A 13,738-nucleotide genomic window follows, 5' to 3' on the forward strand; every position below is an offset into this window, starting at 1 on the left:
ATTGAAACTTTGGAAATTCATGTCGAGTGATTTGTGCTTTCACTTCGAGGGGTGGCGATCAAACAACTGGAATAGTATGTTTTGTGTGGAAATGGTCATGTAAAGTGTTTTGTGATCTGGTAAAATGTAAATAAGAGATTTGTTAAATATTCAATATGTACTACGTTTTTGTACTTTTAGGAAGCCTTACAGAGGATAATCTCAACACTCGCAAATAAAAATGATGAAATCCAAAACTTCATTGACACCCTGAACCACACATTAAAAGGCGTACAGGTTGGTGGCTTTCTTTCTTAGTATTTTTCCTTTGGTTCCCGTAATTATCTTTTGTATTCTCTCACGTTCTCCTTGCCTCCTATTTTGTTGCCTTCTGGCCATGTTTCTCTAATCCAGTCGTTTTTGTCTGTCACTTACCCTTGACTCCCCTCTGACAGCCTGTGTAAGTTGATCTCTTTCTTAGTTGAGGCCCATTTATAGCCTTATTGTCCACCTGATGTTGAGTGCCAGTATAGCCTTATAGCCCTATGTAGTGGGCTATACCGGCTATTAAAGATGTTCCAGCGTCTGTGAAGGCCTTTATCGAGGGAGCTGCCCTTTAATTGCCGGTATAGTCCAGCTACGGCTGGCTATAAGGCTAGTAAAACATTCCGCCTGTAGAGGGCAGAATATTCTAATAAATGAAACAAAGACCTCATGGGGTGCAAGGGCATTGAAATCCCTTTCGGCTCCTTGAGGACTTTGTTCACAGCTGTTGCTGTGAGACAAACATTGGAATGTTGGCGCCCCAGGCTTTTACCAGCCATTAGATGCCCGGAGCATTCCATTGTCTTCAATGGAGCGCCCAGCATTCCAGTGTTCTAATGGTTGTTAATTGCCCGTTCCCATGTCATTAATTTTAGCCTGAGTCCCATAATTGCAGGGTAGGCAGTTAACAGTGGTTAACTTCTTGAGCAGATGACAATGCCGCTTGGTTGACAACAGAGGTTCTGAAACCTCCACTGAGGGCAGCTTACCTTCAGGGAGTTTTTTTCACCCCAATGTGCAATTCACCATGGATTATAAATTATGGCCATCAATAAAACGTTGTTTTTCACCCATTCATGGCCTTTATGTGCCGCACACATTTCATATGGATTTATTTTCTAAAAAGTACCCGAGAAATAAATAAAACTGGCACTGCATTTTAAACACACAACTTGTAATAACGATGAAAGAATTACAAAGGGGCCTGTTGTACTCTTACGCATGTATTTTAAACAAAATCAGTAATTCATTAAGGTTACGGACTGAAAGCAAACATTTCAAGAACCCTTAGAAACAGTACAGAAATATTGAAGAACATTAGAATACCTGTGGTGTTTAGCTTCCTCTATGAAATTACATTTTAGGAGTGGTGCAATAGTTATTCACACTCTCTGCATCTCCTTATTCAGCATGTGAACAGTGCTGCTATTCAATGTCTAGAGGCTATAATGGGAAGCACTTGTGACACTATATGAGGTATATAGCTACTGAATTCACCAGCTGATGTCCCAAGTGCCGAACCACTAAAGGGGCGACAGCTTCCAGGCCCAGTGTTTACTGTTTCCTTAGTTACCACTGACAATAGACACTCCTTCCTACAGTTGCCAGGAGTATGTCAGTCCCTCTTCTGACAGCTGGAGAAGGTCTTCTTGGATGACCTAATAGTCTCCATTATTAACCTCATTAATATTCCCTTTGCTGATGGTCGCATTCCAATTGGCTATAAGTAGTTGCTATTGCAGCTATATTAGAGCCTCTTTCTGTGGCAGTACAGCGTGTCATGCTGTAGACTTGTTCCTTTTTTGCCATTTTTATATAGTACCTCTTTAACAGATTGCATTTACAAATGTGCTTATGTGATTTGTAGAGTCAGCCGCGCTTGGTATAGCCAAATCCTTACCCAGGTTGCACTCTTTAGAAGAGACAAGAATTCTGGGATTGGTGTTCTCACACAGTGTGAAGTAATCAAAGCTGCATTTTGCGCCTTTGCTGTAACTCCACTTGACCTCAGCAAACAAGCTTTGAATTTCCTCTCAAAATTATTCAAAACATATTAATGACTTTACTGGAGATGGCGCTCCTGTCTGCCACGATTTTGTCTGGCCTATGTCTGCAAGTGTTCATAGGCAGTCGATGCTTCATTGCTACATTATGCTTTTATAATTGAAACCACAGGATGCAGAAGTTGATATGCATTTCGTCTTTTCTCTTTAAGGAACCCCAGTCGTCAGAGTCAGTATTTTGAGATGGTCTTTCACAGTCTTGCCAAAGTTTCCTCAAAAACATAATTTTGATTGCTTTGAATAAATGAAAAAGCATCCGATGTCTGTTTCCAATCAGGAATCCTTTGTGCAGTTCACTCGTTGTGTAATTGACCTTGAATTAGTGATACGTATTTGGCAGTCAAAAGGTACCTTTAAGCATTGTGGCTTTAAATACATAATTGATCATATGACAGGAAAATATGACTCCTGTGTGTAGTAGTTGCTCTAATGTCATAATTGTCATTGATATTTGCCTAAGCTGTTGACATAAGTGTGGAAAAATATGCTCTGTGTGGCTTAGTTTCTTTTTCTGTAGATATTAGTGAATTTTGAGATGGACTTTTATTTTTTGGGATTTCTAGACAAATTCCACCAAAGTACTTTCCGACATGGATGAAGAATTTGATGCCCTGTATGCTATCCTGGATGAAATGAAGGAGAGTATGACGAACAAGATCAAACAGGAGCAGGCTCACAAATCTCAGGAGCTCCAGGTAACTATCAGCATCTATCATTACAATCAGCCCATTGCAGTTCAGTACCCGCCTCTGCATAAATCTCACACACACATCTTTCATTTTTTCAGTGTAAAGTTTGTTGATATCTTTGTTTAACTTTAATGTACTGTTCCTCACACAGAAAATCATTTGCTGTTTAATATACGCAGAGGTGTCTAGTAACTTAGGTGATGAGCAGTAACTTTTGCTTCATAGTATTATGCTCACAGGCATTACCGCATTTTCGCTGCAGTCTAGATTACCTGGACATTTTGATACCAGTTGTGAATGCTAAATATCTGTGGTGCAACCATGTTATCAATGCTTCCAGCACACCAGGGGCCATGGGTTATTTTTTCACAGATAGTAAATAGCACTTATGAAGATTTGTTCAGACAGGGTTACTTGTGAGGAAGTGGATCCAATTCACTTAACGAGTGCATGTAAGGGACAAAATCTGTGCTTTAAGGACCATATAGCCTCTACCCTCATTGGCACTGTGGCTGCTTCAGCGAATGTGTTCGTTCTAATGGACCTCTGGGAGTTGGTCAGCTGTTATACTCTGTGAGTAAAAATATTCCTGCAAGAAGACCTCCGCTGGTAAGTTCGTTCTCATTCTACACTTGGTAGCAAGGATTCATCAGAAGGTCATCTCTTGTTTCTAGTCACATATGAAGTTCAGGAGGAAGAAGTGGCAGAGTCAGCAGGGCCAGCAGTGAGTGGTGAATGGTGGTACAAGGCTGGATGACTGTACGGGTGGAGCGATAAGGGATGTGGAGCACTGAGATTCTGGAAATACAATCACATAGTGAGTAGATACAGCAAGAGCACAGAGGTTGAGGCAGTCAGTAAGGTGATGGAGGATATGTAGCGTCAGATCGGGGCTAGAAGAGGAACCAGGTCATTGGGGCGATAAGGTGTTAAATCCACCTATTTGAATGCAGCAGCTTTAGATGCAAGACCTTATAGATGAGAGAGTAATCAGCAGAATGCAAGGGACAAGGTGGTTGAGTTAGGGGTGCACGCTGCCCTTTCAAGGAAATAATCATTCACAAGGAATTTAAGACAACAAACTATGGACGCTCACATGTAAATGTGAAGAGGGACCTGGCAGAAAAGGATACAAATGACCAGCTTTTCATCCGACTTTATTGCAGTATTGTGGAAAACCGTAAACTCAGTCAGTGTGCTTAATGTTATTAGACCAGTGTTGATGCATTCTAATTTTAAACACAGCTCCATAGATAACATAGAGGCAGTGAGGCTATTGATGGAAGACACTGGGTGTTATCTGACCATAGGGTATTGCACATGCTGGTCACTTTGCTAGTATGCTACAAGTTTGTCACAACTGACAGAGTATTAAGCATTATCCAAAGGCAAGTATTTTTATGGACACTCGGGAGGTGTACTCCTTTTATTCCTTTGTGCATGACTTATCTACCTGCAACGAATATGTTTTTTTAACTCCAGTGTGCTATGGTTGGATAAAATTTCCGGTGATTTAAATACAAATTCTCAGTGTTTGCTGAAGATGTTGTGTTGTGGTATCAAATACTGTTGTAGCATTACCCATGATGTTTTAACAATGTACATTTTGGATCAATATCATAGTGGAATAGACTAGAGAAAAATGCTCTGTCTTGCGCTAGTCTCTAGGGGTATCTTTAAGAGTGATTTTGGAGAGTGGCAGTTTTAAATGGTAAATGAATGTGAGAGGTCTCTGGGATGATATTCCAAGAACCATGTTTACAGTACTCAAGCTCAATGTTCATCCTTTATTTGCAAACAGTGGAAAGGAATTTAATCTGTCGGACTTTGGGAAACGGTGAATACCATTAAAATGATCATCATCCTCAGTGTAAATACTTGTTTAGAGAGCTAGTAGTTGTCACAACAGCTGGCCTCTACAAACCTTTAGAATTATTATTAAGGACCTTTCTGTGTGGAGTTGGAAGAAGCCAACAAAATAGTTGTTTAGGCTGCTGGCTTCTGGATAATTTGGGGTGGAGGGGATGAATTTCCAGATTGTAAGTGCAGTCACAATGATTATATGTTGCAGCAAACGGGAGTTTTTATGCCTCCAGTTGTTGAAGATCACCCCTCGTTATCAAAAACACCAGTGGTGATCCATGAAAGTCTTTTGCATCAAGCAGTGCTGTTCCTGGGCCACAAAGGACCCTCCTAAGGGCCTTAAAACTCGTCCCACCTGGGCAATACCGTGGCCACAGCTCTGGCTTGGGGCATTCAGTTTTGGACATCTATCGGACAGCTAAATGGGCATATATCTGTACTTTCACCAGGCACTACTGTTTGATGCACAAGTCTGTAGAGGGGGTCATTTTGCTCACTTGATACCTATACTAGTACTTCCCTATGTATATGTCCGCCCCTCAGAACAATGAGGTGGCAGTGATGTGGTAATGATTCAGAAGGTGAGGAATGTATGGTTAAAAGTATACATGAGATGCTTAAATTACTTGCCTTCTGCAATGCTTTTTCTGGTGTATACTTTGTCTAAAGCCAGATTCCTTACTGGCCACCCTCCCCTGCATTCTGTGAAGTGGTCTTTTGGAAATTTATAATATCCTAAGTTAGATATGCACACTACCATTTGAAATGAAATCTGTCAGTTACCCCACTCCTATTGGTGCATAAAGAAATAATAAATAAACTGTTATCAGCGTGCAGTGGTCGCACCTTTGTGGCTGTGTGTTGTCTTTTCCAGAGGTGGCATAGAGTCTTGACGAATATTGACCTACAATAATATTGTGCCCACAGTATCGTTTAACTCTATTTTGAAATGAGAATAAGTGGAATTTTTAAAATGGACGTCTTTCACCAATTGAAGATAGGCAGGAATTTGCTTAGTATTTTCACATGAATTTGGGCTCATTTATAATGTGTGCTGCTCGATGGGACTCTGTGATGCTGGATATGTAGGGGATCTGTTTCTCCAAGGAACGTGGTACACAAAAGACCTTGCCAAATTAGGGCTCAAATTTAAGGATGAACAGCCAGGTTTTGAGAATAACCATGACCCCATACCTACTGACCTACAGTTTTACTGTGGCAGAATATAGGATTATGATAGTATAATATACAATGAGATTGAAAGATCTCTGGTGCAGTTTGTCAACAGATGAAGGAAGTAAATAATGATTTTATTCTGTCTGAGTAAATATGCATTAATATAGAAATGCAAACACTCTGTAGTAGACCATCCTGTAAGCAATCCCTGATTGATCTCAAGAGGTCAAATGCTATTTGTTGCAGTTAGAACTGCATCTTTTAAATCCTATATTAGGAGCACACCTTGATAAGTCCCTGATGCTATTGGAAGACTCCTATTAAAGAACTGGTTTTTAGATGCTCCTGGTCCTTATTGACTATTTTGAGGTAAATAAGGTCCTTGTTCAGATTCTTTGATCTATATAATCAAAGCCTGATTGCTATTTGCTAGTCCCAACCAGTTTTAGTGTGTTATTACTGTTAAAACGGGTGCAGTTTCTTGATGTTGTGAATAAGAACCATGTCGTCACTCCTACTTGAAATCTAAAACATGTATAGTAATGCAAAACTATCAAAGATAAGCATTCAGCGAAACAGTGTTTCAACTCCTGAGACAAGTAGCAGTGCAGTGCCTCCCATAATTCAACAATTTGCATGCCTTCGTGTCCCTTTCTGCCATTGACAGCAATGGAAGAGATGCACATGACTGAAACTAAAAGCCAGACAGTGGGGGTTTCGACAGGCGTCGGACTTTCTCTTCAGAAGAATGAGAATACCTAATAAAAATATGTATGATATACATTTCTGAGATGCTTAGCTAGACATTTGTGAATCCTCGCGTACAGGTGCCGATACCAAAAAGGCTGAATGCGTCAAGTGCAAGTACATTGTGACCTAAGCATAACATGGGTATTCAAAATGGCTTTGATTAAACCATGGCATGCAATAGAAATAGACAAAATCCTTAAAGGAGAAACAAAGTCATAATACCTTTGACATCTAGAGGGCTCATTTCAATCATAAACATTGCTTAAAGTACCATCTGATATATATATATATATATATATATATATATATATATATATACATATATATATATATATATATATATATTTATTTTTTTATGTATGCAAAGATTTAAAAAACATATTCCTATCATAATGTGTCAGTTAGACTACGTACCCAGACACTTCTCTCAACTGAGTTAAGATTTGTTTTGTCTCCAATGCCTTTTCCAAAGTGTGGATATTACTGTCATCTAATGTTTGGATCAGAAGTGCTTGAAAAGATATTGAATCAGAGCTTTGCATGCTGGTACCATGTGCACGATTGTGTGCTTAGCTATCATCAGGCCTTACTTTCCTGCTGATGTGCTTGCCCATGCTGTTTTTTCTGCCTGAATGATGTGGCTCCTCAACCACAACAATTTCCTGTCCAACTCTGGCTCTTATATATTTGTACATTTGTTTTTAAAATCCTTTTTTGCAGATTTTTCCTTCCCTTTTTGTCTTCATTTGCGTATGCTGCAGCGCACAGGTTTTACGCCATAGTACTCAATCACCAACTCTTTTCAGCAGTTTATTGCTGTAAGCTCTTTGTCTCATTAATGAGGAACAGTCCTACACGTTCAACATGTGTGATACCATCACCATGAGTCTGTTTAGTAACGGTGTGGCTGGCATACAATGTAACTGTGTATATTTCTGCAGGAGACAGAAGATTTTGTCATTCAGAAGAAGAATCTGGTCATGCAGCCATGTCTCCCCTTTTACCAGCAACCTATCTCAAGTGGTTCCCATCGCCATCGAGGTGCAGCTCTCTCTTTGAAGTTGCCATTAAGCCTGAAGTGTAGCAGACTCAGCAGTATGCCACCATCTCTGCTGGCTCAGTTCGTGGAGGGACAGAGTGGATCATCAAAGGGCACCAGAGACTTTATGTGGGGGGGTCTCAGGAGTGTGGTCCGGTCCCTCAGTACCTAGTTTCTTGTTGAATCTCTCCTAGTCGTTTTCCCTCTCAGGGTACAATTAGTCTGACTTACCTGAACTAACATACAGTCAGCAGTTAAACCAAGAGTTACCCATCCACTCCCAAGTAGCATTTGAGCATATGTTGTCTATATGCTTTCCTCCATTTTTAGCTAAGACTTTAATGTTAGTCTTCTAAGGGGAAAGTGAAAGCCAGAGAGGCTGCTTCAGTTCTTCCTTTTCAGCTACCCGTGCATTTACTGCTGCTTCTGCCACATTAGATTACAGCTCATGAGAGCAAGCCTCATGCGTCATGCCTTCTGCCTCTAGCAACATCACTGGTCTTTACTCAATGCAGGTCCCAGAACCTCTCCATCCAACCATGTTGGATGTTCCTACATGGCCTTTAAGGATGGGCTTGGTTCCTTTAAGCTGTCCTACTGGCTTCCTGTAATAGTAGACTGCGTATTCTGGATACTGTACAAGAGACCACAAAGCCTTGAATCCTGCCTGGCCCTCCCATTTGGTCTTGACGAAGGCTTATGTGCCACTGTCCATTGAAGCCCATGAGCACCTATGGAATGGAAAATTCAGGTATTTGTGCTTGTCTCCATTGCAGAACTCTTTCTAGACAATAGGTCCTTAGTCAAGTTCAGTAGACCTGGAAGAAGCCATTCTCAGAATTGCCATTCTCAAACACTGTGACTTGTAAATATTGTGCTCTCAAAACAGCCCAGTCTTCCTCTCAGAGCCTTCTTTCTCACTTCAGTTAAGGAGAAGGCATAGTCTCCTCATATGGACAAAGAGGCCAAATGTCAAACTTGTGGTAAAACGATATACCAGTTTTGTGCTATGTCCCTCAGACAATCCAATGCCAGCATCATTTGGAAGAGCCACAGGCTGCACGTTGTTATAAGTTTGAACAGTAAACCTCCATGCCACTAATCTTTGCACAGGATGCACATGCGCTTTTGCTTAGCGTTGAGTACTAGGCAGATGAGCTGAAACAGCTAATGTCCTATAACCTCATGAACAACACTCCCAGGAACAAGAACTCCAGATGTCCATTAGTTTGCATGCCTGAATTAGGTCTCATGATCACAAGCTATTGGCCCAGTGGAAGTCACTTTCTTTGACAATAAACTTCAATACAAAATGTTAATGAGCAGTACAGCATGCTAAATTTGCATCAGGGTTTCTGCTAACGATCCACAACAATACCTGGCTGTTTTCTGTTGCCCTTCATGCAATTTCCACTTTAACCCACTTTAATCCTCCTGCAGGAATGCAGGAAAGGATCTGAATGCTTGGTTTAAAAAAAAAAAAAGTATCCATTATAGAAAGCTGCCCTTAAGGCACATTGTGGCCTCCTGTTCTCTACAATGGTACTCACTTTGGTGGCTCCTTTATGTGGCTGTAGAAGGTCCTCTGTTGTCCCTTCCTGGACCACTATCGCATCAGGGTACAGTCAAGAATGGAAGCTAGAATGGTAGTGGGCCACGTCATGGAAAGATGGGTGTTTTGGAGAGGCTTTTGCAACTACAATTATGCGGCATAAGGGAGGCCATGTTTCAGGTGCACTTGTTGCAGCTTCAACTGACGAATTATTGAGGTTATTTGCAGAATTATCAGGTTCGATGGCATCTGTCGCTGAGATTCACATGGAATGCATGAGCTCGCCATCTGGTGTTGGGTCGGAGTGTTACAAGTTGTTTTTCTTCGAAGAAGTGTTTTCGAGTCACGGGACCGAGTGACTCCACCTTCTGTGCTCATTGCGCATGGGCGTCGACTCCATCTTCGATTGTTTTCTTTCCGCCATCGGGTTCGGACGTGTTCATGTCGCTCCGAGTTTCGGAACGGAAAGATAGCTGAAGACGGAAGATTTTCGACGGTATCGTTGCGATCCGGTTAGAGATAGACACATACGACGACGCGTTGAACATCGAAGCGCTTCGGTGCCCTTCGGGGTAGATTTCGGCACCCCGTCGGGGCCTAGTCGGCCCGACCGCGTGGAGGACAACGCCGATGGATCGGACTCCGTTTCGATTCTGCCCCGAATGCCACAACAAATATCCTTATACGGACCTGCACTCGGTCTGTAATCTGTGCCTGTCACCCGAGCACAGTGAAGAATCCTGCGAGGCCTGTCGGGCGTTCCGGTCCCGAAAAACTCTGCGCGACCGTCGAGCGAGAAGACTGCAGATGGCGTCCACGCCAAAAGAGCGTCGACAGTTCGAGACAGAAGAAGAACAGGAGGAATCCTTTTCCATCCAGGATTCAGACTCCGACGAGCTACACTCTACAAGAACTGTGAGTAAGACGTCGAGATCAAACCTTAAAAAAGGAAAGAAGGCCCAGGGGACGCCACTGCCAACCGGCCATGGCTCCACCCAAATTCTCGGTGACCAACAATCGGCACCGAAAAAGGCCCATTCAGTGTCGAGATCGTCCGACTTCGGTCGAGACACCGGCACGCAGCCTCCTCGGGACCGAGAGAGTGCTAAACAGAAGCATCGACACCGAGAGTTCGGTGTCGACACCGATCGACGCCGAGACAGTGGCGCCGAAGACCATAGAGGCCAAGAATTTTCGGCACAGAAAAAGAGGAAGGTTACCTCGGAGCCGAAAAAACAATCGACAGGGCTTTCGGAGCCGAAAAAAGCGACATCAGACCCTGTTTCTGGCTCCTATACCGAAGAGCATTCTATGTCTTCTCAAATGAAGAAACATAGATTTGAACAAGAACTGCAATCCACTGACGTGGATCACACGCAAAAGCGTATCTTTATTCAGCAGGGGACTGGGAAGATCAGTACCCTTCCACCTGTCAAACGAAAGAGAACGCTTCAGTTTACTCCTCAGCAAGAAACAACACAAAAGGTAACACCTCCTCCCTCGCCTCCACCTGTAACTCCGGCTTCGCCAACTTACACCCCGTCACATTCGCCAGCTCACACCGCCATGAGCCACGACGACCAAGATCAGGATGCGTGGGACTTGTACGACGCACCAGTGTCTGATAACAGCCCAGACACATACCCAACTAGGCCATCACCACCGGAAGACAGCACAGCCTACTCACAAGTGGTGGCTAGAGCAGCTCTATTCCATAATGTGGAACTACACTCGGAACAAGTGGAGGATGATTTTTTATTTAACACCCTCTCCTCAACCCACAGCTCCTACCAAAGCCTGCCGATGCTCCCAGGCATGCTACGCCATGCAAAGGACATTTTCAAGGAGCCAGTTAAAAGTAGGGCAGTGACGCCTAGGGTGGACAAAAAGTATAAGGCGCCTCCTACGGACCCTGTCTTCATCACCTCTCAGCTGCCACCAGACTCTGTGGTGGTAGGGGCTGCCAGAAAACGGGCAAACTCACACACTTCTGGGGATGCACCTCCCCCAGATAAAGAAAGTAGGAAGTTCGATGCAGCCGGGAAGAGGGTTGCTGTCCAAGCAGCAAACCAGTGGCGCATCGCAAATTCACAAGCGCTGCTAGCGCGATACGACAGAGCCCACTGGGATGAGATGCAGCATCTCATTGAACATCTCCCAAAAGATCTGCAAAAAAGAGCAAAACAGGTTGTTGAGGAGGGTCAAAACATTTCCAACAATCAAATACGCTCCTCCATGGATGCAGCAGACACGGCCGCAAGAACCATTAATACGTCGGTTACCATCCGTAGGCACGCATGGCTCAGAACGTCTGGATTCAAGCCAGAAATTCAGCAGGCAGTGCTTAACATGCCAGTAAACGAGAAACTTCTGTTCGGTCCGGAGGTCGACACAGCTATAGAAAAGCTCAAGAAGGACACTGACACTGCCAAGGCCATGGGCGCACTCTACTCCCCGCAGAGCAGAGGATCTTATAACACCTTCCGCAAAACACCTTTTAGAGGAGGGTTTCGGGGTCAGGCCACACAAGCTAGCACCTCACAGTCCGCACCGCCCACCTACCAGGGACAGTACAGGGGAGGTTTTCGGGGCCAGTATAGAGGGGGGCAATTTCCTAGGAATAGAGGAAGATTTCAAAGCCCCAAAACCACTACCAACAAGCAGTGACTCACACGTCACTCACCCCTCCCACACAACACCAGTGGGGGGGAGGATACATCAATATTACGAAGCATGGGACAAAATAACTACAGATACATGGGTCCTAGCAATTATCCAACATGGTTATTGCATAGAATTCATGCAATTCCCTCCAGACATACCACCAAAATCACAAAATTTATCAAAATACCATTCACAACTTCTAGAGATAGAAGTTCAAGCACTACTGCAAAAAAATGCAATAGAATTAGTACCAAGCACACAAATAAACACAGGAGTTTATTCACTGTACTTCTTGATACCAAAAAAGGACGAAACACTGAGACCAATTCTAGACCTCAGGGTAGTAAACACATTCATCAAATCAGACCACTTTCACATGGTCACACTACAAGAAGTGTTACCTTTGCTCAGAAAACACGACTACATGACAACCCTAGACCTCAAGGACGCATATTTCCATATACCAATCCATCAATCACACAGGAAATATCTAAGGTTTGTATTCAAAGGAATACATTACCAATTCAAAGTATTGCCTTTTGGTTTAACAACCGCTCCAAGAGTATTCACAAAGTGCCTAGCAGTAGTCGCTGCACACATCAGAAGGCAGCAAATACATGTGTTCCCGTATCTAGACGACTGGCTAATCAAAACCAGTTCGCTCACACAATGCTCAAACCACACAAATCAAGTCATACAAACCCTCTACAATTTAGGGTTCACCGTCAACTTTGCAAAATCAAACATTCTGCCAAGCAAAGTACAGCAATATCTAGGAGCCATAATAGACACGACAAAAGGAGTAGCAACGCCAACTCCACAAAGGATCCACAATTTCAACAGGGTCATTCAACACATGTCTCCAAACCAAACAATACAAGCAAGAACAATACTACAGCTCCTAGGCATGATGTCCTCATGCATAGCCATTGTCCCAAACGCAAGACTGCACATGAGGCCCTTACAACAGTGCCTAGCCTCACAGTGGTCTCAAGCACAGGGTCACCTTCTAGATCTGGTGTTGCTAGACCGCCAAACTTACCTATCGCTTCTATGGTGGAACAGTATAAATTTAAACATAGGGCGGCCTTTCCAAGACCCAGTGCCACAGTACGTAATAACAACAGATGCTTCCATGACAGGGTGGGGAGCACATCTCAATCAACACAACATAAGAGGACAATGGAACATACATCAAACAAAACTGCATATAAATCATCTAGAATTATTAGCAGTTTTTCAAGCACTAAAAGCTTTCCAACCAATCATAACCCACAAATACATCCTTGTCAAAACAGACAACATGACAACGATGTATTATCTAAACAAACAAGGAGGAACACATTCAACGCAGTTAAGCTTGTTAGCTCAAAAAATATGGAAGTGGGCAATCCACCATCAAATTGGTCTAATAGCACAGTTTATTCCGGGGATCCAGAATCAGCTGGCAGACAATCTCTCTCGAGATCACCAGCAAGTCCACGAATGGGAAATCCACCCACAAATTCTGAACACCTACTTCACACTCTGGGGAACACCACAAATAGACTTATTTGCAACAAAAGAGAACGCAAAATGCCAAAACTTCGCGTCCAGATACCCACACAAGCAATCCCAAGGCAATGCCCTATGGATGAACTGGTCAGGAATATTTGCTTACGCTTTTCCTCCTCTCCCTCTCCTTCCTTACCTAGTAAACAAATTGAGTCAAAACAAACTCAAACTCATTTTAATAGCACCAACGTGGGCAAGACAACCCTGGTACACAACACTGCTAGATCTGTCTGTAGTACCACACATCAAACTGCCCAACAAACCAGATCTGTTAACGCAACACAACCAACAGATCAGACACCCGGACCCAGCATCGCTGAATCTAGCAATCTGGCTCCTGAAATCCTAGAATTCGGACACTTAC

The 13,738-nt window shown here is 43.1% G+C and overlaps 1 protein-coding gene across 7 annotated transcripts in view; it reads left to right on the forward strand.

Annotated features, from left to right (window-relative positions):
• The window catches only part of FSD1L (fibronectin type III and SPRY domain containing 1 like), a 254,699-nt gene that overhangs the window by 82,824 nt on the left and 158,137 nt on the right, over positions 1–13,738 (forward strand). For all 7 annotated transcript variants that reach the window (XM_069239766.1, XM_069239774.1, XM_069239791.1 and 4 more), the window contains exons 2-3: positions 181–276; positions 2,651–2,782. In XM_069239766.1, coding sequence (XP_069095867.1) covers positions 181–276; positions 2,651–2,782 — 228 coding nt within the window. The remainder of the gene's footprint in view (positions 1–180; positions 277–2,650; positions 2,783–13,738) is intronic.

Source organism: Pleurodeles waltl, chromosome 1_2 (genome assembly GCF_031143425.1).
Source record: "Pleurodeles waltl isolate 20211129_DDA chromosome 1_2, aPleWal1.hap1.20221129, whole genome shotgun sequence".
In the NCBI taxonomy this organism is placed as follows: domain Eukaryota; kingdom Metazoa; phylum Chordata; class Amphibia; order Caudata; family Salamandridae; genus Pleurodeles; species Pleurodeles waltl.